At 45.3% G+C, this 26,261-nt stretch overlaps 1 protein-coding gene across 1 annotated transcript in view; it reads left to right on the top strand.

Moving 5' to 3' along the window:
- The window catches only part of LOC140453932 (dynein axonemal heavy chain 6-like), a 306,453-nt gene that overhangs the window by 76,717 nt on the left and 203,475 nt on the right, over positions 1-26,261 (top strand). Inside the window, exon 5 of the mRNA XM_072548792.1 lies at positions 12,275-12,442. Coding sequence (XP_072404893.1) covers positions 12,275-12,442 — 168 coding nt within the window. The remainder of the gene's footprint in view (positions 1-12,274; positions 12,443-26,261) is intronic.

The raw sequence follows: 26,261 nt of genomic DNA, 5'->3' as shown, positions 1-26,261 counted from the left end.
ATGAGATCTGATGGTCAGTGGGGCATGAAGGGCGATGTTCAGTCAGATATGAGATCTGATGGTCAGTGGGGCATAAAGGGTGACGTTCAGTCAGATATTGAGATCTGATGGTCAGTGGGGCATGAAGGGCGATGTTCAGTCAGATATGAGATCTGATGGTCAGTGGGGCATGAAGGGCGATGTTCAGTCAGATATGAGATCTGATGGTCATTGGGGCATGAAGGGCGATGTTCAGTCAGATATGAGATCTGATGGTCAGTGGGGCATAAAGGGTGACGTTCAGTCAGATATGAGATCTGATGGCCAGTGGGGCATGAAGGGCGATGTTCAGTCAGATATGAGATCTGATGGTCAGTGAGGCCTGAAGGGCGATGTTCAGTCAGATATGAGATCTGGTGGTCATTGGGGCCTGAAGGGCGATGTTCAGTCAGATATGAGATCTGATGGTCATTGGGGCCTGAAGGGCGATGTTCAGTCAGATATGAGATCTGATGGTCAGTGGGGCATAAAGGGTGACGTTCAGTCAGATATTGAGATCTGATGGTCAGTGGGGCATGAAGGGCGATGTTCAGTCAGATATGAGATCTGATGGTCATTGGGGCCTGAAGGGCGATGTTCAGTCAGATATGAGATCTGATGGTCAGTGGGGCATAAAGGGTGACGTTCAGTCAGATATGAGATCTGATGGTCAGTGGGGCATGAAGGGTGATGTTCAGTCAGATATGAGATCTGATGGTCAATGGGGCCTGAAGGGCGATGTTCAGTCAGATATGAGATCTGATGGTCAGTGGGGCATAAAGGGTGACGTTCAGTCAGATATGAGATCTGATGGTCAGTGGGGCATGAAGGGTGATGTTCAGTCAGATATGAGATCTGATGGCCAGTGGGGCATGAAGGGCGATGTTCAGTCAGATATGAGATCTGATGGTCAGTGGGGCATGAAGGGCGATGTTCAGTCAGACATGAGATCTGATGGTCAGTGGGGCCTGAAGGGCGATGTTCAGTCAGATATGAGATCTGATGGTCATTGGGGCCTGAAGGGCGATGTTCAGTCAGATATGAGATCTGATGGTCAGTGGGGCATAAAGGGCGATGTTCAGTCAGATATGAGATCTGATGGTCAGTGGGGCAAGATGGGTGATGTTCAGTCAGATATGAGATCTGATGGTCAGTGGGGCATAAAGGGTGACGTTCAGTCAGACATTGAGATCTGATGGTCAGTGGGGCATGAAGGGCGATGTTCAGTCAGATATGAGATCTGATGGTCAGTGGGGTATGAAGGGTGACGTTCAGTCAGATATGAGATCTGATGGTCAGTGCGACATGAAGGGCGATGTTCAGTCAGATATGAGATCTGATGGTCAGTGGGGCATAAAGGGTGACGTTCAGTCAGATATGAGATCTGATGGCCAGTGGGGTATGAAGGGCGACGTTCGGTCAGATATGAGATCTGATGGTCAGTGGGGTATGAAGGGTGACGTTCAGTCAGATATGAGATCTGATGGTCAGTGGGGTATGAAGGGTGACGTTCAGTCAGATATGAGATCTGATGGTCAGTGGGGCATAAAGGGTGACGTTCAGTCAGATATTGAGATCTGATGGTCAGTGGGGCATGAAGGGCGATGTTCAGTCAGATATGAGATCTGATGGTCAGTGGGGTATGAAGGGTGACGTTCAGTCAGATATGAGATCTGATGGTCAGTGCGACATGAAGGGCGATGTTCAGTCAGATATGAGATCTGATGGTCAGTGGGGCATAAAGGGTGACGTTCAGTCAGATATGAGATCTGATGGCCAGTGGGGCATGAAGGGCGACGTTCGGTCAGATATGAGATCTGATGGTCAGTGGGGTATGAAGGGTGACGTTCAGTCAGATATGAGATCTGATGGTCAGTGCGACATGAAGGGCGACGTTCAGTCAGATATTGAGATCTGATGGTCAGTGGGGCATAAAGGGTGACGTTCAGTCAGATATGAGATCTGATGGCCAGTGGGGCATGAAGGGCGACGTTCGGTCAGATATGAGATCTGATGGTCAGTGGGGTATGAAGGGCGATGTTCAGTCAGATATGAGATCTGATGGTCAGTGGGGCATGAAGGGCGATGTTCAGTCAGACATGAGATCTGATGGTCAGTGGGGTATGAAGGGCGATGTTCAGTCAGATATGAGATCTGATGGTCAGTGGGGCATGAAGGGTGATGTTCAGTCAGATATGAGATCTGATGGTCAGTGGGGCATGAAGGGCGATGTTCAGTCAGATATGAGATCTGATGGTCAGTGGGGCATGAAGGGCGATGTTCAGTCAGATATGAGATCTGATGGTCAGTGGGGTATGAAGGGTGACGTTCAGTCAGATATGAGATCTGATGGTCAGTGCGACATGAAGGGCGATGTTCAGTCAGATATGAGATCTGATGGTCAGTGGGGCATGAAGGGCGATATTCAGTCAGATATGAGATCTGATGGTCAGTGGGGCATAAAGGGTGACGTTCAGTCAGATATTGAGATCTGATGGTCAGTGGGGCATGAAGGGCGATGTTCAGTCAGATATGAGATCTGATGGTCAGTGGGGCATGAAGGGCGATGTTCAGTCAGATATGAGATCTGATGGTCATTGGGGCATGAAGGGCGATGTTCAGTCAGATATGAGATCTGATGGTCAGTGGGGCATAAAGGGTGACGTTCAGTCAGATATGAGTTCTGATGGCCAGTGGGGCATGAAGGGCGATGTTCAGTCAGATATGAGATCTGATGGTCAGTGAGGCCTGAAGGGCGATGTTCAGTCAGATATGAGATCTGATGGTCAGTGGGGCATGAAGGGCGATGTTCAGTCAGATATGAGATCTGATGGTCATTGGGGCCTGAAGGGCGATGTTCAGTCAGATATGAGATCTGATGGTCAGTGGGGCATAAAGGGTGACGTTCAGTCAGATATTGAGATCTGATGGTCAGTGGGGCATGAAGGGCGATGTTCAGTCAGATATGAGATCTGATGGTCATTGGGGCCTGAAGGGCGATGTTCAGTCAGATATGAGATCTGATGGTCAGTGGGGCATAAAGGGTGACGTTCAGTCAGATATGAGATCTGATGGTCAGTGGGGCATGAAGGGTGATGTTCAGTCAGATATGAGATCTGATGGTCATTGGGGCCTGAAGGGCGATGTTCAGTCAGATATGAGATCTGATGGTCAGTGGGGCATAAAGGGTGACGTTCAGTCAGATATGAGATCTGATGGTCAGTGGGGCATGAAGGGTGATGTTCAGTCAGATATGAGATCTGATGGCCAGTGGGGCATGAAGGGCGATGTTCAGTCAGATATGAGATCTGATGGTCAGTGGGGCATGAAGGGCGATGTTCAGTCAGACATGAGATCTGATGGTCAGTGGGGCCTGAAGGGCGATGTTCAGTCAGATATGAGATCTGATGGTCATTGGGGCCTGAAGGGCGATGTTCAGTCAGATATGAGATCTGATGGTCAGTGGGGCATAAAGGGCGATGTTCAGTCAGATATGAGATCTGATGGTCAGTGGGGCAAGATGGGTGATGTTCAGTCAGATATGAGATCTGATGGTCAGTGGGGCATAAAGGGTGACGTTCAGTCAGACATTGAGATCTGATGGTCAGTGGGGCATGAAGGGCGATGTTCAGTCAGATATGAGATCTGATGGTCAGTGGGGTATGAAGGGTGACGTTCAGTCAGATATGAGATCTGATGGTCAGTGCGACATGAAGGGCGATGTTCAGTCAGATATGAGATCTGATGGTCAGTGGGGCATAAAGGGTGACGTTCAGTCAGATATGAGATCTGATGGCCAGTGGGGCATGAAGGGCGACGTTCGGTCAGATATGAGATCTGATGGTCAGTGGGGTATGAAGGGTGACGTTCAGTCAGATATGAGATCTGATGGTCAGTGGGGTATGAAGGGTGACGTTCAGTCAGATATGAGATCTGATGGTCAGTGGGGCATAAAGGGTGACGTTCAGTCAGATATTGAGATCTGATGGTCAGTGGGGCATGAAGGGCGATGTTCAGTCAGATATGAGATCTGATGGTCAGTGGGGTATGAAGGGTGACGTTCAGTCAGATATGAGATCTGATGGTCAGTGCGACATGAAGGGCGATGTTCAGTCAGATATGAGATCTGATGGTCAGTGGGGCATAAAGGGTGACGTTCAGTCAGATATGAGATCTGATGGCCAGTGGGGCATGAAGGGCGACGTTCGGTCAGATATGAGATCTGATGGTCAGTGGGGTATGAAGGGTGACGTTCAGTCAGATATGAGATCTGATGGTCAGTGCGACATGAAGGGCGACGTTCAGTCAGATATTGAGATCTGATGGTCAGTGGGGCATAAAGGGTGACGTTCAGTCAGATATGAGATCTGATGGCCAGTGGGGCATGAAGGGCGACGTTCGGTCAGATATGAGATCTGATGGTCAGTGGGGTATGAAGGGCGATGTTCAGTCAGATATGAGATCTGATGGTCAGTGGGGCATGAAGGGCGATGTTCAGTCAGACATGAGATCTGATGGTCAGTGGGGTATGAAGGGCGATGTTCAGTCAGATATGAGATCTGATGGTCAGTGGGGCATGAAGGGCGATGTTCAGTCAGATATGAGATCTGATGGTCAGTGGGGCATGAAGGGCGATGTTCAGTCAGATATGAGATCTGATGGTCAGTGGGGCATGAAGGGCGATGTTCAGTCAGATATGAGATCTGATGGTCAGTGGGGCATGAAGGGCGATGTTCAGTCAGATATGAGATCTGATGGTCAGTGGGGCATGAAGGGCGATGTTCAGTCAGACATGAGATCTGATGGTCAGTGGGGCATGAAGGGCGATGTTCAGTCAGATATGAGATCTGATGGTCAGTGGGGCATGAAGGGCGATGTTCAGTCAGATATGAGATCTGATGGTCAGTGGGGCATGAAGGGCGATGTTCAGTCAGATATGAGATCTGATGGTCAGTGGGGCATGAAGGGCGATGTTCAGTCAGATATGAGATCTGATGGTCAGTGGGGCATAAAGGGTGACGTTCAGTCAGATATGAGATCTGATGGCCAGTGGGGCATGAAGGGCGATGTTCAGTCAGTTATGAGATCTGATGGTCAGTGAGGCCTGAAGGGCGATGTTCAGTCAGATATGAGATCTGATGGCCAGTGGGGCATGAAGGGCGATGTTCAGTCAGATATGAGATCTGATGGTCAGTGGGGTATGAAGGGCGATGTTCAGTCAGATATGAGATCTGACGGTCAATGTGACATGAGATCTGCTCATGGCATTCCGATATGTGATCTGATGGTCAGAAAACATGCAATCAGCCGATCAGTCAGATATTAAAGTGATGATTAGTAAGAGATGAGATCTCTTGGTCCACCAGGCATGTGCTCTGAGGATCAGTGAGCAATGACAGTGGTAGCCAGTGGGATCTGAGATCTGATGGTCAGTCAAACCTGTCAGTGATGGTCAGTCAGACCTTAAAGTGTGGGCAGTTGGACACGAAGTGATGATCAGTCAGACATGAGAGCGATGGTCAGTCGGACATGAGAGCGATGGTCAGTCAGACATGAGAGTGATGGTCAGTCGGACATGAGAGCGATGGTCAGTCAGACATGAGAGCGATGGTCAGTCAGACATGAGTGCGATGGTCAGTCGGACATGAGAGCGATGGTCAGTCAGACATGAGAGCGATGGTCAGTCAGACATGAGACCGATGGTCAGTCAGACATGAGAGCGATGGTCAGTCAGACATGAGAGTGATGGTCAGTCGGACATGAGAGCGATGGTCAGTCAGACATGAGAGTGATGGTCAGTCAGACATGAGAGCGATGGTCAGTCGGACATGAGAGCGATGGCAAGTTGGAAATGAGTGTGTGGACAATCGGCACAAAGCGATGATCAGTCAGACGTGAGAGTGATGGTCAGTCGGATATGAGAGCGATGGTCAGTCAGACATGAGAGTGATGGTCAGTCTGAAGTGAGAGTGATGGTCAGACAGACTTGAGAGCGATGGTCAGTCGGACATGAGAGCGATGACAAGTCGGACATGAGTATGTGGACAGTCGGACACGAAGCAATGATCAGTCGGACATGAGAGTGATGGTCAGTCAGAAAGGAGAGTGATGGTCAGTCAAACAGATAAGTTATGGTCAGTCAGACATGAGAGTGATGGTCAGTCAGAAAGGAGAGTGATGGTCAGTCAAACAGATAAGTTATGGTCAGTCAGACATGAGAGTGATGGTCAGTCAGATGTGAAAGTGATGGTAAGTCAGAAATGAGAGTATGGGCAGTCGGACATGAGAGCGATGATCGGTCAGACACGAGGGTTTATGGTCAGTCAGACATAAGAATGATGGTCAGTCAGACATGAGGGTGATGGTAGGTCAGAAATGAGTGCCATGGTCAGTTGGACAAGAGAAATGGTCAGTCAGATCTGGGATGTGATGGACAGACTGGCATGGGTTTTGATGGTCAGTTGGATATGGGACTTGCTGCTCAGTCAGACATGAGAGTGATGGTCAATCAGACATGAGAGTGATGGCCAGTCAGACAGACATGAGAGCGATGGTCAATCAGACATGAGAGTGATGGCAAGTTGGAAATGAGTTTGTGGACAGTCGGACACGAAGCAATGATCAGTCAGACATGAGAGTGATGGTCAGTCAGAAAGGAGAGTCATGGTCAGTCAGACATGAGAGTGATGGTCAGTCAGACATGAAAATGATGGTCAGTCGGATATGTATGTTATGGTCAGTCAGATATGAGAGTGATGGTCAGTTCGAAATGAGAGTCATGGTCAGTCAGACATGAGTGATGGTCAGTCAGACATGAAAATGATGGCCAGTCAGAAATGTACATTATGGTCAGTCAGACATGTAAGTTATGGTCAGTCAGATATGAGAGTGATGGTCAAACATGAGAATGATAGACATGAATCTGATAGTCAGTTAGATGTGAGAGTGATAGTCAGTCGGATATGAGCGTGATGGTCAGTCAGACTAGTCAGACATGAGAGTGATAGACATGAGAGTGATAGTCAGTCGGACATGAGAGTGATGGTCAGTCAGACATGAGAATGATAGACATGAATCTGATAGTCAGTTAGATGTGAGAGTGATAGTCAGTCAGATATGAGCGTCATGGTCAGACAGACTAGTCAGACATGAGAGTGATAGTCAGCCATGAGTGTGATGGTCAGTCAGACATGAGAGTGATGGTCAGTCAGACTTGAGTGTAATAGTCAGACATAAGAGTGATAGTCAGACATGAGTGTGATAGTTAGTCAGACATGAGATTGATGGTCAGTCAGATATGAGTGTGGTAGTTAGACGTGTATGATAGGCAAAAATGATTGTGATAGACAGTCAGACATGAGAGTGACAGTCAGTCGGACAGGAGAGTGATAGACATGAGAGTGATAGTCAGTCGGACAGGAGAGTGATGGTCAATCAGACATGAGAGTGATAGTAAGTGGGACATGAGTGTGATATTCAGTTTGACATAAGAGTGATAGTTCATTGGACATGAGAGTAATGGTCAGTCAGACATGAGAGTGATGGTCAGTTGGACATGAGATTGATGGTCAGTCAGACATGAGAATGATGGTCATAGAACATAGAACAATACAGCACAGAACAGGCCCTTCAGCCCTCAATGTTGCACCGACCTGTGAACTAATCTAAGCCCATCCCCCTACACTATCCCAGACATAAGGGTGATATGTGACCGCTCCCGATGCGGTCTCCTCTACAGTGGGGAGACTGGGCGCCTCCTAGCAGAGCGCTTTAGGGAACATCTCCGGGACACCCGCACCAATCAACCACACCGCCCCGTGGCCCAACATTTCAACTCCCCCTCCCACTCTGCTGAGGACATGGAGGTCCTGGGCCTCCTTCACCACCGCTCCCTCACCACCAGACGCCTGGAGGAAGAACGCCTCATCTTCCACCTCGGAACACTTCAACCCCAGGGCATCAATGTGGACTTCAACAGCTTCCTCATTTCCCCTTCCCCCACCTCATCCTAGTTTCAAACTTCCAGCTCAGTTACTGTCCCCATGACTTGTCCGGACTTGTCCTACCTGCCTATCTCCTTTTCCACCTATCCACTCCACCTTCTCCTCCCTAACATATCACCTTCATCCCCTCCCCCACTCACCCATTGTACTCTGTGCTACTTTCTCCCCACCCCCACCCTCCTCTAGCTTATCTCTCCACGCTTCAGACTCACTGCCTTTATTCCTGATGAAAGGCTTTTGCCCGAAATGTCGATTTTGAAGCTCGTTGGATGCTGCCTGAACTGCTGTGCTCTTCCAGCACCACTAATCTAGATTCTGGTTTCCAGCATCTGCAGTCATTGTTTTTACCTCATAAGTGTGATAGTCCGTCTGAGATGAGTGTGATGGTAAGTTGGACATGAGACTGTTAGTCAGACATGAGAGTGATGGTCAGTCAGACATGAGAGTGATGGTATGTGGAACATGAGCGTGATGGTCAGTCAGACATGACACTGGTTGTCAGACATGAGTGTGATAGTCAGACATGAGTGTGATAGTTAAACATGTGTGATAGGCAGACATAAGAGTGATAGTTCGTCGGACATGAGAGTGATGGTCAGTCAGACATGAGGATAATGATAAGTTGGACATGAGAGTGATAGTCATTTGGACATGGGGGTGATGATCGGTCAGACATAAGAGTAATGGTTACTTGGACCTGTGCTCTGATGGTCAGCTAGATGTGTGCTTTGATTTCCAATTGGCCGTGAGAACTGGTGGTCAATGAGATATAAGATTTGATTGGCTGTGTAATATGCAATTTGTCATGGCCAGTCAGACAGATGGTGAGATCAAATGGTGAGTAGGATATTAGGGTGATGATCAAATCTGATGACCAGTGAGATCTGAGAAGTGATAATCAGAAACGATATCTGGTCAATGTCAAGCATGAGAATTGATAGCCAGTCAGATGTGAGCACTCATGCTCTGTTGGCTGTGAGATCTGATGAGTGGAGTGGTCAGTTTAGATGAGATGTGATGATCAGTTTTACATGAGATGAGATGGGCATTTAGACATGTGATCTGTTAGTTATCTGGACACAAAATTTGATAATGGTCAGTGATGTATGCGATCGGATGATCTATTGGTGCTGAGATATGAAGAATGTTACTCGAATGTAATTGCAAATTAATTGCATCTAATTGCAAATGAGACTTGAAGTTTAGTTTGAAAATAAATCCATGCTTGCTGCTATAGTATATCCCATTCAGCGTTCTTTGCCATTCTCTTGGAGAAAATACATTGCCTGAACAACGCCGTTTTCCTGCATCGTTACCAGAACAGGCTTTCCATGGCAACTGATCTTTAGGAAATTCAGTGCAGTAAATTTGCATAAAAGCTGAGGGCGGTGGAAGCTACAGTATAATTCCTGAAAAAACATAACCAAAAAATTGCACTGAACTTTACACTGACCTTCCGTTAGTGAGTTGAGTCAAACATTACTGCAAATCTCAGTAGCTGGAATGTGAAAACTGATATAAAATCCTGAAATCTGTGTAAAGAATGAGGAGCAGTCAAACTTCTATATTTGTCACTTCTTACTTTATGGATGAAAATTAACATTCCAAACTATCGCATCATCCTTCACACACACTTGGTAAGTTGGTCGGTTGTGCTCTTGATGGTCAGCTAGCTGTGAGTTCTGATGGTCAGTCAGACACAAGATCAGGTTGACAGGATATGTGCATTAGTAGATGAGACATGGAGGACAGTGTGTAGTTTTGGGTTTCTTGCCTTAGCTTGGATAATATTGTTTAATCAGGCTCAATGAGCTGAATGGCCTACTCCTGTTTCGATGAGATTAAATGATTGGATATGAGATGGGTTGATGGTCAGATGAATTTTCATGGAAATTGACATAAACTGGGCCTACGAGGTAAGAACAATGACTGCAGATGCTGGAAACCAGATTCTGGATTAGTGGTGCTGGAAGAGCACAGCAGTTCAGGCAGCATCCAAGTAGCTTTGAAATCGGCGTTTCGGGCAAAAGCCCAAACTGGGCCTAATCAATCCTAGTTTTTGCCCATGCCTGCATTCCAAGGATGGCTGAAGCATTGAGATGGTACACTTCCAGGGAGGTTGGGATGTAAATTAAAGTCAGTGCATGTTTACAGTGTATTGGAATATGCACTGGTCTGTGGTGGGGTTGTACTTGTAATACACTTGCAGGTCATAAATATTTGTTTATGTGGAATAGTTTGCAATGAAATCCAACCTGGGGCTAAGTCAGTAACACACAAGAATCTCATGACAACTGGTTCATAATTATTTAAAGGTGGCATGCAAGTCAGGATGGTGAGTGGCTTGGAGGGGAACTTGCAGAGGGTAACATTTCCATGGATCTCTTGCCCTTGTCCTTTCAGATGGCAGTGATTGTGGGTCTGAAAGGTACTGTCTAAGGAGGCTGTTCCTGACAGATGGTACACACTGCTGCGATTGATAGCTGAAAGAATTGCTTTGGTGAATGTGATGCCAAACCAAGTGGGCTGCTTTGTCCTGGATGATATCAAGCTTCTTGAATGTTGTTGGAGCTGCACCCACCCAGGCAAGTGGGGAGTATTCCATCATATTCCCTCCTTGTGCTGAGTAGATGATGGACAGTCTTACGGGAGTCAGGAGGTGGATTATTTGCTGCAGTATTCCTCATTTATGACCTATGTCTGTAGCCACTGTATTTATATGGCTAATCCAGTTCAGTTTCTGATCAACTCCCAGGATATTGATGGTGTGGGATTCAGCGATGCTAACACCATTGAATGTTAAGGCGCAGTGGTTAGATTGTCTTTGGTTGGAGATGGTAATTCCCGGGCATTTGTGTGACCCAACTTGTTACTTGCCACTTGTCAGCTGAAGCCTTTTTGACTCTCCTCTCCAACATCTGCAGACCTCACTTTCTCCTGAAGCCTGGATATTGTCCAGGTCTTGCTGCACTTGGACATGGGCTGCTTCACTTTCTGTTGAGTCACAAATCATACAGTCGTAGAGGATATGGTACAGAAGAGACCCTATGGCCCATCGATCTGTGCTCACTATGTACACTAATCATACTTTTTGTATATGGGACAGAACTGGGAAATTTACACATTGTCGGGAAGATGCCAGTTTTGTAGTTGTACTGAATAAACTTGGTAAGAGATGCTGCAAGTTACGGAGCATAAGTTTTCAATCCTATTGCCTGAATGTTGTCAGGGTCCATAGTCTTAGTAAGATCCAGTGTTTCCAATCATTTCTTGATATCGCATGGAGTGAATTTAATTGGCTAACACCTGGCATCTGTGATTCTGGGGACCTCTGGAGTAGGCCAAGATGGAACATCCACTCAGCACTTCTGGCTGAAGAGTGTTGTGAATACTTGAGCCTTATGTTTTGCACAAATGTGCTAGGCTTCCCCATCATTGAGGATAGGAATTTCTGTGGAGCTTTCTCTTCCAATCAGAAGTTACATGATGCCAGGTTATACTCCAACATATTTGGTTGAAATTACAAACTTAATGAGCAATGCTTTTAACTGTACTCCTGTACTTTACTTGAGTACATGTCACAATAAAAATCAAACCAAAAAAAAAACAAAGTCATGTGGTTTGCCCCTAATTAAGTCATGCTTTTGCAAATGCATATAAATCCTATCCCTAAGAATTCTCTCCGATATCTCCCCAACCACAGATGTGAGACTCACTAGTCCATAATTTCCTGGGTTATCTCTGTATTTCCCTTCTTGAACAGAGGAACAAATTTAGCTGTTTGTCAGTCAACAGGGCCCTCTTCAGTGGCCATTTAGGATACAAAGATCTTGCTCAAGGTGCCATCAATGTCCTTTCTTACCTCTCGCAAAAACCTGGGGTAGGTCCTATTGGGCTCTGGGGTACTGATGCAAAACACTCATTTAGGATCTCGTCCATATCCTCTACTTCCAACCACAACCTCCCTCCTTTATCCTTGAGTGGTCTTACCCTCTCCATAGTTATCCTCTTATTTTTAATTTCTGTTTAAAATGCCTTGGGATTTTCTTTCACTCTACTTGCCAAGAACATTTCATGGCCCCTCCTTTCTCTCCTAATCTCCTGTTTGCGTTCTTTCCTGCTTTTCTCATATCCCTCATGGGCCCTGACCGATTTTAGCTTTCTTGACCTTACATATGCATGTATATGTTCATATCTGTATACATTTACACAATATACTGCTAAATACAGTGATGTCTAACTTTTCACTGCAGGATGCCACAATTCCAGCGAATGACCGAGGAGACTTTCTGTACTGTCTATTAAGAGCTCAGGATGACCCAAAAGCTCGTTACAATCCGTATGATCTGCAAGTTGTTTCTGCAACCAGAGCCAAATCGTACAAACAATACTGGACAATTAGTGCATCCTACGTATCCAAGGTAACAGAATTTTTTTTATCCCTTTCGCTGTACTTTGAGCATCTAATCTTGCATCTGACCTCTCTTTCAAAATCATTGTTATCAACCATCCTCCCAGATATGATTACACTTCATCACTGCATCTTCACTGCTGCTACCTTCAGCCACTGCACAAATAACTTCTTGGTCTTAATGATTCCAATCTCTAACTGAATTCAGCAGATTCTCTCTCCTTTAGTCTGAATTTTCTTGTTTATTTGGGGAGGGATTCATGGCATGTAATCTGTTGGAATGAGTGTAAACTTCTCTCATGTAATTGTCTGATCTTCAGCTCGTTCATTATTCAACTTGCCACTTTGGCGCCCAGATTATGCTTTATGGACTCGGAGTGCAGAAATATTTGTCACTGTTGGGATTTTGCGACATTGATACATATTTAAACCTAGCCCCATAGCACTTCAGGTGCTGCAAGCCTGGACTTGACCCTTACAATGGGATTATGCACCATTTGAACTCAGCAGTTGGTGCTGAAATGGAAGCTAGCATCCTGTTTCACTGTGACAGACCGAGAGATGCTGTTGGATGGAGTTGTCAAGAGAAGGGCAATACTGTTTTCTCTAGACCACCAAAGGAGGCCAAGATACCAGGCAGAGCCAGGCTGGATGCAGGTAGTTACTTGAGTCAGTGAAGTATCCTGGGTGAAAACAAATGCCGAGCATTTTTGAAAGAAGTTTAGTGACCTTCAGTGCTCCACAGGGGTAAGTGCCACCACCACCTTCTTCCTCACACTCTCATTGCTCACTTTAAGTCTGTTGTAGCATTCACCTCCCACCAAGGCTTGTGGACGGCCACTCTCACTGCAGCATGCAGCATGTTCACTGAATGGCTCTTTACTCACCTCTTCCTTCCACATGACTCCAATCCTTCCTGGCCTCTGTGTGTTCTATTCACTCATCCAGTCAGGGCATTCCATCATGCTTTTGTCCCTGCATAACAACTAATGCTGCTCCCATCATTCTCAATCCCTCCTTTTGTCAGATTGCAGGAAAAACTCTCTCAAAACTGGGCTGAGAGGGCCACAACAGGTGAAGGGGCGGTAGACAGTCAGCTCTTCACCTTGTATCAGGAGAAAATGCTGCAGTCATTCAGTGAAGTGGGTCATGGAGATCTCCATGAGCAACCAACTGGTGAGCTTCATTGTGCTGTACTGTGCTGTGCTAGCCGCTCTCCCATTAAGACCAGTACCAACTCACTCTTACTTGAACTTTTTACCCCCATTTCACAGGTAATTCTCACTTTTTCATAACAAGTGGAGAAGGAATCCAGTTCCATCCACATTTGGCCCCATCCCTGAGGAAGAAACCACTCAACCCTCAGAGGATATACCAATGCGACTTTCACCTGCACCCTCCACTAACTCAGACTATTTCATCTCAATGCGTTCTCCATCTAGCTTATACTTGGGAGCACAGTCTGGTGAGCACAGAACTGACTCCTCTGCAGTTCGTCAGGGTAGAACCATCCCAGCTTGCTTTTTATAAAATTATTCACTCAGGAGATATGGGCATGGCTGAGTATTTAGTGACATGCTAGGCCATTTTAGAGGTCACTTAACAGTCAACCACGTTGCTTTGGGTCAGGAATCACATTTAGGCCAGAACAGGTAGCAGCAGCAAATTTGCAACCATAAAGAACTTTAGTGAACCAGGTGAGGTTTTAAAACAATTGGCAATGGTTACATGGTCATCACTAGACAAGATTTTTAAAATTCAAACTCCTCCATCTGCCATAATGGGATTTAAACGCATGCCCTCAGAACACTAGATATTCTGCATTAGTTGCATAGTGACATTACTACTACAGAATAGCCTCTCCAGTGAGTGGACTGCCAGAAACCAGGAACCAGCTTAGCCCTCGCTAGAAAATGGTCTCAATCATTATTGAGTCATAGAGTCATATAACATGAAAACAGACCCTTCGGTCTAACTTGCCCATACGGACCAAACTAAACTAGTCTCACTTGCCTGCATTTGGCCCATATCCCTGTCAAATCCCCTAAGAATCTTCTATGCTTTAGTAGGGACACCTCTCACTCCACTATATTCTAGTGAGTACAGGCTCAATCTACATAACCTCTCCTCAAAAGAAAACTCTTCCATACCTGTGGCACAGTAGCTCAGTGGTTAGCACTGCTGCCTCACAGCACCAGGTTCCCAGATTTGATTCTCAGCCTCAGGTCTGTGTGGAGTTTGCACATTGTCTCCGTGTCTGCGTGGGTTTCCTCCCACAATCTAAAGTTGTGTAGGTCAGGTGAATTGGCCATGCTAAATCGTCCATAGTGTTAGATGCATAGTTAGAGGGAAATGAGTCTGGGTAGGTTACTCTTTGGAGGTTGGTATGGACTGGTTGGGCCGAAGGGCCTATTTCCACACTGTAGGTAATCTAATCTAAACCTTTCCTCTTCATTTTCCTGTCCAAGTGTCTTTTAAATGTTGTATCTGACCTGCATCCACCACTTCCTCTGGCAGTTCATTCCACATACAAGCAACCCTCTGTGTGAAAAAGCTGTCTTTCAGGTCCGTTTTAATTTTTTCTTGTCTCACCTTAAAAATATGCCTTCTAGTTTTGACCCCTCTCCCACCAACTATAGGGAAATGACCTTTGCTATGCACCTTATCTATGCCCCTCATGACTTTATGAAATTTTGTAAGGTCACCCCTCAACATCCTACGCTCCAGTGAAAAAAACGTCCCAGCCTAACAAGCCTTTTCCTATGATTCAAACCCTCCACCCCCAGTAACATCCTGGTACATCTTTTCTGAACTCTCTCCTATTTAATAATATCCTTCCTCAAGCTGGGCAACCAGAAATGTACACAGTACTGCAAAAGTGGCCTCACCAACATCATGTACAACCTCAGCATTACAGTTTAATGGTCTGAACAATGAAGGCAAATGTTCTAAATGTCTTCTTAACCACTCTGTCTACCTGTGACACAACATTCAAAGAACTATGTACCTGAATCCCTAAATCTCTCTGTTCAATAACACTAATGACTTTGTCAAAAAGCACAGGGAGGCTCAGCAACATCAGGCAGGCTTATCATAGTCAGTCACTAAACTGGATCAAAGGATTAAGGAATCACCAAAGTTCTTAGTTCCATGTTGGTTTGGCATGCATGTGACCACAGACAGGCTGGCACCACCATGGAGGTCCTGCAGAGTCAGTGTCTGTGGATTTGTGCCTAAATGTACACTCCATCCATTGGAACTTCAACCCTCCTTCCTGTGTCCTTTCCTCTCAGAATGACAGGATGCACAAGCACCCAGACAGAGGAGGAGCCACACACAGGTCCCTTAGAAACGTTGTCTCAGAACATTCCAGAGGTTCCCAGCCTCGCTTCCCCCAACTCTTGCTTCCAGGCCAGAAACATTAACAACAGATCAGCTCCCTCCACTCCAGCCATGGACATCAGGGCTGAACCCTTGCATAAAGAGAGGGAGAGAAAGAAATTAATTCACCAAGGGCAAACAGCAACACTGGTAACACCTCATTGTAAATGAGCTGTTTCGTAAATATCTGTTTACTGGCACTCAGAAAATGTGTGCTCCAATCTCTTTGTCACTGTTGGACCTGTGAAGTTGCAATACATTGACTTATAAGTATCCTCTTCAGGCCCCCAAAGTATGAAAGAAATTGTAATAGATAAACATTCCTCATTTTCTATTTTCATCTTACTTTTGGTATCTGAGTCCCAACAAAATAATTATCTCTCTCACCTTGGCTGTTCTGCCTGGTATGATCCTAATCTCTGCTCCCTATGATCATATAATCAATTGCTTCTATCCTTTCTTCTCTTCCAATAGCCCATCCAAATATCCTTCAAAATCTCCTTCCTGAATCGGCTTTCTATTCCAGTTTATATTTGTTTATCTCTCCTTATCCAGTCCCTGAGCTCATCATGTTAATGAGACCCACCTTCTGTTTCCTTGATCCATGTTCCACAAAAGCTACTGACGATCCAACTTTGTCTCCTATGCTCCCTGATAGTTGATAGTGTAAAGTGTTGTCCCTCTTTCCTTTGCTGTCATCGCATCTTTCATCAAAAGCTAACCTGTGACCCCATGGGCCTTGCAATCTATCTCTCCATCACCACCTTTCCAACCCCCTTGGACTTATTGCCTGGGAGTCATACCAGAGGATTGGAGGGAGGTGAATGTTGTTCCTCTTTTCAAGAAGGGGAATAGGATTTTAGGGGACCAGTCAGTTTTACGTCTGTGGTCAGCAAGGTTTGGAAAGAATTCTGAGGGATAGGATTTATGACTATTTGGAAAAGCATAGCGTGATTAAAAGCAATCACCATGACTTTGTGAGGGGCCCGTCATTCCTCACAAATCTTATTGAGTTCTTTGAGGAGGTGACGAGACAGGTCAACGAAGGTCGAGCAGTGGATGTCGTGTAAATGGACTTTAGCAAGGTATTTGGTAAGGTTCCCCATGGTAGGCTCATTCATAAAGTCAGGAAGTATGGGATATCTGGCTATCTGGATGCAGAATTGGCTGGCTGACAGAAAGCAGAGAGTGGTTGTAGATGGAAAGTATTCTGCCTGGAGGTCAGTGGTGAGTGGGGTCCTGTATGGCTCTGTTCTTGGGCTTCTGCTCTTTGTAGTTTTTATAAATGACTTGGATGAGGAGGTTGAAGGGTGGGTTAGTAAATTTGCAGATGACACAAAGGTTGGAGGTGCCATCGATAGTATCGAGGGCTATTACAGGCTGCAGCACGACATAGACAGGATGCAGAGCTGGGCTGAGAAATGGCAGATGGAGTTCAACCTGAATAAATGTGAAGTGATGCATTTTGGAAGGTTGAACTCGAATACTGAATATAGGATTAAAGACAGGATTCTTGGCAGTGTGGAGGAACAGAGGGATCTTGGTGTGCAAGTACATAGATCCCTCAAAATTGCCACCCAAGTGGATAGGGTTGTTAAGAAAGCTTTCATTAACGGAGAATCGAATTTAAGAGCCACAATGTTTTGCTGCAGCTGTACAAGTCCCTGGTGAGGCCACACTTGGAATATTGTGTCCAGTTCTGGTCGCCCTATTATAGGAAAGATATGGAGGCTTTGGAGAGGGTGCAAAGAAGATTTCCCAGGATGCTGCTTGGACTGGAGGGCTTGTCTTATGAAGACAGGTTGACTAAGCTCAGACTTTTCTCTCTGGAGAGAAGGAGGAGGAATAGAGGTGACCTGATCGAGGTGTACAAGGTAATGAGAGGAATAGATTGAGTCAATAGCCAGAGACTTTTCTCCTGGGCAGGATTGACTGGTACAAGGTGTCCAAGTTTTAAGGTATTAGGAAAAAGGTATAGAGGAGACATCAGAGGTAGGTTCTTTATGCAGAGAGTTGTGAATACATGGAATGGTGGTGGTGGAAGCAGAGTCATTAGGGACATTTAAGCGAATGCTGGACATGTACACAGACAGCAGTGAATTGAGGGGTGCGTAGGTTAGGTTATTTTATTTTAGATTAGGAATAATCCTCGGCACAACATCATGGGCTAAAGGGCTGTTCTGTGCTGTGCTTTTCTATGGTCTATGTTCTAAATCTGTTGCCTTCCTTTCTGAAACTCCGTATTTGCCTTTGAATCCCTCTAACCAGGCTTCTGTCCCTGCCATAATTCTGTCAAAATCACAAATGATGTCCTATATGACAATTACAGAGATAAATATTCCTGCTCATCCATCTCAACATGTCTGCAGTGGAGATGTGTTGGTTTAATGATCATGTCACTGGCCTAGAAATGCAGATATCCAGGTTAGTGTTCTGTGGACTTGGGTTTGAATACCACTGTAGTATATGGCAACATTTCTGCACAATAGTATTTGAAACTAAATTTGTAGCTGGTCTATGGGTGGCTATATAGATATTGTCAGTTGTTTTAAAAGCCCATGTGGTTCTCTTCAATTAAGAAAATCTGCCATCCTTTCCTGGTCTAGCCTGTACACAATTCCTGATCCATAGCAATGTGGTTCACTCTCTATTGCCCACTGAAATGGACTCGAGTTCAATGCCCACATCCCATAGAAGAATAAATTTAAAAAAGGTAACATGTATATAATAATCCCAGTTGATGTTATTATTTGACAAATCAAATCCCAGACTAAAACCTGGTTTAATAGCTCAAACATTTTTCAAATATTTTTTAAAAAAGGAACATTTTTTCTTTTGAATCTTACATCAAGTACAAAACCAAACAATTCAAACCAATATTAAGAATCAAACCTGCTAATTACATAAATAAATAATAACTATTAACTAAGCTTAAAAAGGAAAATCTTAATAATAATAATGATAATAACCATAACACAGCTCAGCAAACCAAAACAATAGCTCTCGATCATCAAGCACATATGTTTATACATATTCATATGTTTGTAGTTACATAGAATTGCCATGGCTACGTAAAGGCTCTTACTAATACCAGGCAGTCCAGAAAGGGCTGCCACATCTTATCGAAATTCTCCTTTTTATGGTGCAGATGACACCAAAATTGGAGGTATGGCGGACAGCGAAGAGGGTTACCTCAGATTACAATAGGATCTAGACCAGATGGGCCAATGGGCTGAGAAGTGGCAGATGGAGTTTAATTCAGATGCGAGGCGCTGCATTTTGGGAAAGCAAATCTTAGCAGGACTTATACACTTAATAGTAAGGTCCTAGGCAGTGTTGCTAAACAAAGAGACCTTGGAGTGCAGGTTCATAGCTCCTTGAAAGTGGAGTCGCAGGTAGATAGGATAGTGAGGAAGGCGTTTGGTATGCTTTCCTTTATTGGGCAGAGTATTGAGGATAGGAGTTGGGAGGTCATTGGTTAGGCCACTGTTGGAATATTGTGTGCAATTCTGGGTTTCCTTCCTAACGGAAAGATGTTGTGAAACTTGAAAGGGTTCAGAAAAGATTTACAAGGATGTTGCCAGGGTTGGAGGATATGAGTGACAGGGAGAGGCTGAACAGGCTGGGGCTGTTTTCCCTGAAGCATTGGAGGCTGAGGGGTGACCTTATAGAGGTTTACAAAATTATGAGAGGCATGGATAGGATAAATAGACAAAGTCTTTTCCCTGGGGTCAGGGAGTCCAGAACTAGAGGGCATAGGTTTGGGGTGAGAGAGGAAAGATATAAAAGAGACCTAAGGGGCAACGTTTTCACGCAGAGGGTGGTACATGTATGGAATGAGCTGCCAAGGATGTGGTGGAGTCTGGTACAACTGCAACATTTAAGAGGCATTTGGATGGATATCTGAATAGGAAGGGGTTGGGGGGATATGGGCCGGGTGCTGGCAGGTGGGACTAGATTGGGTGGGCATGGACGGGTTGGACTGAAGGATCTGTTTCCATGCTGTACATCTCTATAGCTCTATGACTCATACTCGTAAGAAAGTCCAAGGGGATATGCTCCATGACCAGCTTACACCAGCTGTTCAGCCCTTTGGGATTTTCTGATACCCACTGTCATGGAATGTTCTTTGTGGCACAAAAAGTGAGGATATTGAAAAGCCTTTGTTTGTGTTCATCTAGTGAAAGTAAATTAACAAAGCGAAGAAGAAGATACACCGAGTCCATCTCCACCTCTGTCCCCAAGGCCTTCTCTATTTTGCCTGCCACAGTGCTCCAGTATGCCTGCAGTGTGTGGCAGGACCAAAGACAACGATTAAGGAAGCCTATGCTCACTTTATATTTAGGACACATTGGAGATGCTCCCACTTTAAATTTAGTGAGGCGGTCTGGGGCCAGATGGACCCTGTGGAGAAATTTCAATTGCAAGGCATGTGTCGCATTGCAAATCGAGATCCTTCTTGCATTTCCCAGATATCCTCCCATATTTCAGAAAAGACCTCAATGCCCACCTCCCTCTCCCAAATCTTACAGAGCCATTCGGTCTTGTTTGAGGGACTCTCTCCCAATACATGATAAGCGTTGCTAACAGATAATGTACCCTCAGGACTCTTCTCCATGTCGGACCGATAATGATCAGTTAGCAGTGTGTGATCTCTTTTTGTGTCAAATTTTTAATGTGAAAGAAACAAAAGAGGCCTCTGCTTGGCAATTCATATTTCTGAGATAACTGGTCAAAAGACAGCAGTATAAGGTAAAAAGGTAAAAATCAGGAAGGGCTTTTGCCCGAAACGTCGATTTCGAAGCTACTTGGATGCTGCCTGAACTACTGTGCTCTTCCAGCACCACTAATCCAGAAAAAGACATCAGTATGTCTCCTTTGAATAAATAAGCCAGGCAAGAATGCCCCAAACTGCCCGTTGTTTAAATCCAGAATCCATCATCCCTGGCTGAAAGCTCAGCATACCCACTATGGGTGTCAAAAATGATGTTTTGGCAATATTGCTCTCACCCTGACATATTGCCCTCCACGCCTTGACAGTATTGATGATATTGGACTATGGCAATATACTTTAACTGTTCTCATTTTGTTTAAGAACAGCAGGCTAAGAAGGGGGCATCTTGCTTGACATGCTTCAATGTCCAACCAAAGTGAGAGAAGATTCCCTACCCCAGGCCCAACCACTCACATAAGATAGCAATGAGCTTAACTGTTAGTTTCTGATATCTGGGAGGCCCACTCCTCCTAGTCTGTAAGGGAACTGCAATTTAGTCAATTTAATTAGGGGGTGCTTGCGATACCAGATGAAAGCACTGGATCAGCCATTCAATCTTCTAAATTTTGGTTTAGTAAAAACCAGAGGAAGCATTCACATAGGATACAGCAGGTGGGGCCGAATGTTCATTTTAATGAGGGCTATCTGACCTAACCAAGAGATCAGAAGCACCTTCTATCTATGAAGGTCCTGCTTGATTCTGTCGAATAAATGGGCAAAATTGGCTTTAAATGGTTGATCAAAAATGGGAATAATAAATATACCTAAGTAGAGAAAGCCCTCCTGTGACCATCTAAAGGGGAACTGAGATCTGTCTTCAGAATCAGACATGCCCGGGAGACCACCCATGGCCTCTGACTTCGCAAAATTGTTCATTCTGAGTAAACTTTACCCACAAAGGCAAATTCTTTATAGAGATCAGGCACTTACTCCATACCCAGCCCCTGCATACGCTGTGCACTCTCCTGCAGCTCCTCAACTTTTCTTGGGGCTTCTTTTACGACTTTCACTAATGCCACTGGCTTAGCTTCTTTTATGATATGTTTTCCCACTGTGCCTTTCTTTAAATACCAGCACTATGACTTTACGTGTCCCACTTTACCACAGCGGAAACACCTGAGGCCTTTCACCTCCTTTCCACCCTCTTGGGCTTACCAGTGTTCCCCACTCTTTTTTTCATCATGCAGGATCTCCCCTTCTCCCAACTTCTATCCCTCACAGGATGAAATTCTTGCTGGAAGCTTGTCTTATGCACCAATGAGTATTCATCTGCAAACTCTGCTGTCTTCTCACTTCCTGAACTTTCTATTCATCCATGTGGATTTTTATCATCCCTGGAAGTGAGCTTTTGAACTCCTCCAGCAGAATAATCTCTCTTTGAGCCTCATAGGTCTTATCTATTTTTAAGGCCCACATCCATCTATCAAAATGACTATGATTAATTCTTTTGAACTCAGCATAAGTCTGACTTGGTTCCTTCTGTATGTTTCTGAACCGCTGTCAATACACTTCTGGTACCAATTCATAAGCGCTTAAAATAGCCTGTTTGATCGCTTCATAATGTCTGCACCCCTCATCTGACAGCACTGCAAATACCTCATTAGCCCTGCCTACCTGTTTAGTCTGAATTAGTGTTATCCACAAGTTCTCAGACCACTCCATCTAGGCAAAAGTGAGGACTGCAGATGCTGGAAACCAGAGTTTAGATCAGAGTGGTTCTGGAAAAGCACAGCAGGTCAGGCAGCATCCGAGGAGCAGGAAAATCGACGTTTTGGGCAAAAGCCCTTCATCAGGAATAGAGGCAGGGAGCCTCCAGGGTGGAGAGATAAATGGGCGGGGGGGGGGGGGGGGAGCTGCTGTGGAGCTGGGGAGAAGGTAGCAAAGAGTACAATAGGTGAATGGGGTGGGGATAGTGGTGATAGGTCAGGGGGAGGGTGGAGAGGATAGGTGGGAAGGGAGGTAGGACAGGTCATGAGGACAGTGAGAGCTGGAAGGTTGGAACTTGGGTGAGGTGGGGGAAGGGGAAAAGAGGAAACTGTTGAAGTCCACATTGATGCCCTGGGGTTGAAGTGTTACGAGGCGGAAGACGAGGCATTCTGCCTCCAGGCGTCGGGTGGTGAGGGAGCGGCAGTGGAGGAGGCCCAGGACCTGCATGTCCTCGGCAGAGTGGGAGGGGGAGTTGAAATGTTGGGCCACAGGGCGGTGGAGTTGATTGGTGCGGGTGTCCCGGAGATGTTCCCTGAAGCGCTCTGCAAGGAGGCATCCTGTCTCCCCAATGTAGAGGAGACCGCATCGGGAGCAACGGATACAATAAATGATGTTGGTGGATGTGCAGGTAAAATTTTGATGGATGTGGAAGGTCCCTTTGGAGCCTTGGATGGTGGTGAGGGAGGAGGTGTGGGCGCAGGTTTTGCAATTCCTGTGGTGGCTGGGGAAGCTGCCAGGATGGGAGGGTGGGTTATTGGGGGGCGTGGACCTGACCAGGTAGTCATGGAGGGAATGGTCTTTGTGGAAAGCAGAAAAGGGTGGGGAGGGAAATATATCCCTGGTGGTGGGGTCCGTTTGGAGGTGGCAGAAATGTCGGCGGATGATGCAGTTAATGCGAAGGTTGGGAGGGTGGAAGGTGAGCACCAGCGGGGTTCTATCCTTGTTACGGTTGGAGGGGTGGGGTTTGAGGGCAGAGGTGCGGGATGTGGATGAGATGCGTTGGAGGGCATCTTTAACCACATGAGAAGGGAAATTGTGGTCTCTAAAGAAGGAGGCCACCTGGTGTGTTCTGTGGTGGAACTGGTCCTCCTGGGAGCAAGTATGGCGGAGGCCGTATTCCCAATTCCTCCGCCTCCGCTGTACCTGCTCCCAGGAGGACCTCCGCCCTCATGACGTGTTCTACCTGCCAATCTCCCTTCCTACCTCTCCACTCCGCCCTCCCCCCTGACCTATCACCTCCATCCCCACCCCCATTCACCTATTGTACTCTTTGCTACCTTCCCCACCCTCCTCTCTAACCTATCACCTCCATCCCCCACCCCATCCATCTATTGTATTCTTTGCTACCTTCTCCCCAGCCCCACCCACCCCATTTATCTCTCCACTCTGGAGGCTTCCTGCCTCTATTCCTGGTAAGGGCTTTTGCCCAAAACATTGATTTTCCTGTTCCTTGGATGCTGCCTGACCTGCTGTGCTTTTCCAGCACCACTCTGATCTAAACCCTGGACCACTCCAACTGCCTAGCCAGTTTTTCAAATGAAATAAAGAAGGCTTCGACATGTTTCTCATCAAAATGTGACAGAGTTTTGACATACTTGTACATATCAATACCTTCTCTTTTAATCTCCATCCTGTTAACTTGACTTTGCTGATTAAGTCATAACTTTCCAAGTTCAAATTCGTTCTTTTTCTCTTTCTTTTTCTTCTATGTCTCTCTTTTTCTCTCTTTTTACTCAGCTAAGAACCTTCTCTCTCTTTCTTTTTCCTCTCTCTATCTTCTCTATCTTTCTGTCTTTGCTCATTTAAGAACCTTATCTCTCTTTTTCCTCTCTCTCTCTTCCCTCTCTTTCTCTTCCTCTCTCCCTCTAGCTTTCCTTTCTCTCTACTCTCTCTCAACTCCATTTTCCTCAATTATGATTTAAGTTTTTCTAACGCTACTGTAATTGTTTGTGTCTTTGACACACCTAAGTGTTTGATTAATTCCCTTACAATTTCAGCTTTACTTTTGTCCTTGGTTAAACCCAATTCTAACCTCATTGCCAATTCTAAGGGAATGGTCTTTTCTTTCTGTTCTAAATTTTCTTGGCAAATTTGGGAATCATCTTCAAACCACAGAACCTCTTTAGCAATATTCAGAGCCATTTCTCTCACTTTTAATTTAACTAACCACAAGTCACCAAAATTAAACAAATTGTCTCACTCACGTTTTACTTAAAGATCTTGGATACTAACCTACAAGTGGTTTTCTTTGTACCCCAAATCTATTCAAATCTGTCCAAATCTCAGACTGGATCTATGTAAACCTGTTCAAATCACGGATGTGAGCCTCCAAACCGTTATGACAGGGGTAAACCCTTCTGTTAATTTAAACCAGACACACAGAAAAGCTCACCTCTCCTTGTAATCTATAAAAGTATGAGTTACAAAGACTTACCAAATCCCACTATTTGAAGAAAAAAAAATTAACAATTTATCCTTTAACTCCAAGAAAAAAAATTAAACAACTAACCACACTGTAAACCTCCTTCTGATTAATTTATCTACCTCCCACTCTACAACACTATACTGATCCAATAAACCCCCCATCCCCACAATTAGGTTTTACAAAATAATTCAAATTTCAAAACCAATCAGCTGTGTTGATTCTCCTCTGTACCTTTCTCTAGACTTTTCTGGGTCTTTTCTTCGGTCTTCTGCTCCATAGATTTCATATGAACAGTTACATTTTTTTGAAGTTTAATTCTTTGAAGAGGTGACAAAGTTGGTTGATAAGGGAAGGGCTGTAAATGTCATTCACATGGACTTCAGTAAGGCATTTGATAAAGTTTCTCATGGTAGGCTGATGGAGAAGGTGAAGTTGTATGGGGTCCAAGGTGTACTGGTTAGATGGATAGAGAACTGGTTGGGCAGAGGTGTCAGAGAGTAGTAGTAGAAGATGGAGACCTGTGAACAATGTTTGTCCCACAGGGATCCGTGCAGGGACCACTGTTCTGTGTGAGTAACATAAATGATTTGGAGGTAGGTGTAGGTTGCCTCATTAGCAAGCTTGTAGATGACATTAAGATTGGTGGAGTAGCAGATAGTGAAGGGGACTGTCAGAGAATACAGCAGGATGTAGATACATTGGAAAGTTGGGCAGAGACATGGCAGATGGAGTTCAATCCCAGCAAATGCGAGGTGATGCATTTTAGAAGATGCAATTCCAGACCAAACTATACAGTAAATGGAAAATCCTGGGGAAAATTGATGTACAGAGAGATCTGGGTTTTCAGGTCCATTGTACCCTGAAGGTGGGCAACGCTGGTTGATAGAGTGGTCAAGAAGGCATATGGCATGCTTTCCTTCATTTAATGGGGTACCGAGTACAAGAGTTGGCAGATCATGTTACAGTTGTATAGGACTTTGGTTTGGCCACACTTGGAATACTGTGTACAGTTCTGGTTGCCACATTACCAAATGGATGCTTTGGAAAGGGTGCAGAGGAGGTTCACAAAGATGTTGCCTGTTATGGAGGGCGCTAGCTATGAAGGGAGGTTGAGTAGATTACGATTATTTTCATTAGAAAGCGGAGGTTGAGGGGGGGACATAATTGAGGTTACAAAATCATGAGCGGTATAGACAGATAGCAAGAAGCCTTTTCCCAGAGTGGGGGATTCAATTACTAGGGGGTCACGAGTTCAAGGTGAGAGGGAAGAAGTTTAGGGGAGATTATAATGTGGTGGGTGCCTAGAATACATTGACAGTGACGGTGGTAGAAGTGGGTATGATAGCATCATTTAAGATGGATCTATACAGATACATAAATGGGCAGGGAGCAGAGGGCTACAGATCCTTGGAAAATAGGTGGAGGGCCAAAGGGCCTGTTTCTGTGCTATAATTTTCTTTGTTCTCCATTCGTCTTTGTACATTTCAGAGAACAGTTCTGTGGGCAGTCTGTGTTTGTTGATGCCCTTTGCTGCTCTGGCTA

The sequence above is a fragment of the Chiloscyllium punctatum genome, chromosome 3 (genome assembly GCF_047496795.1).
Source record: "Chiloscyllium punctatum isolate Juve2018m chromosome 3, sChiPun1.3, whole genome shotgun sequence".
Taxonomy (NCBI): domain Eukaryota; kingdom Metazoa; phylum Chordata; class Chondrichthyes; order Orectolobiformes; family Hemiscylliidae; genus Chiloscyllium; species Chiloscyllium punctatum.
This window is presented reverse-complemented; position numbering and strand designations above follow the sequence as displayed.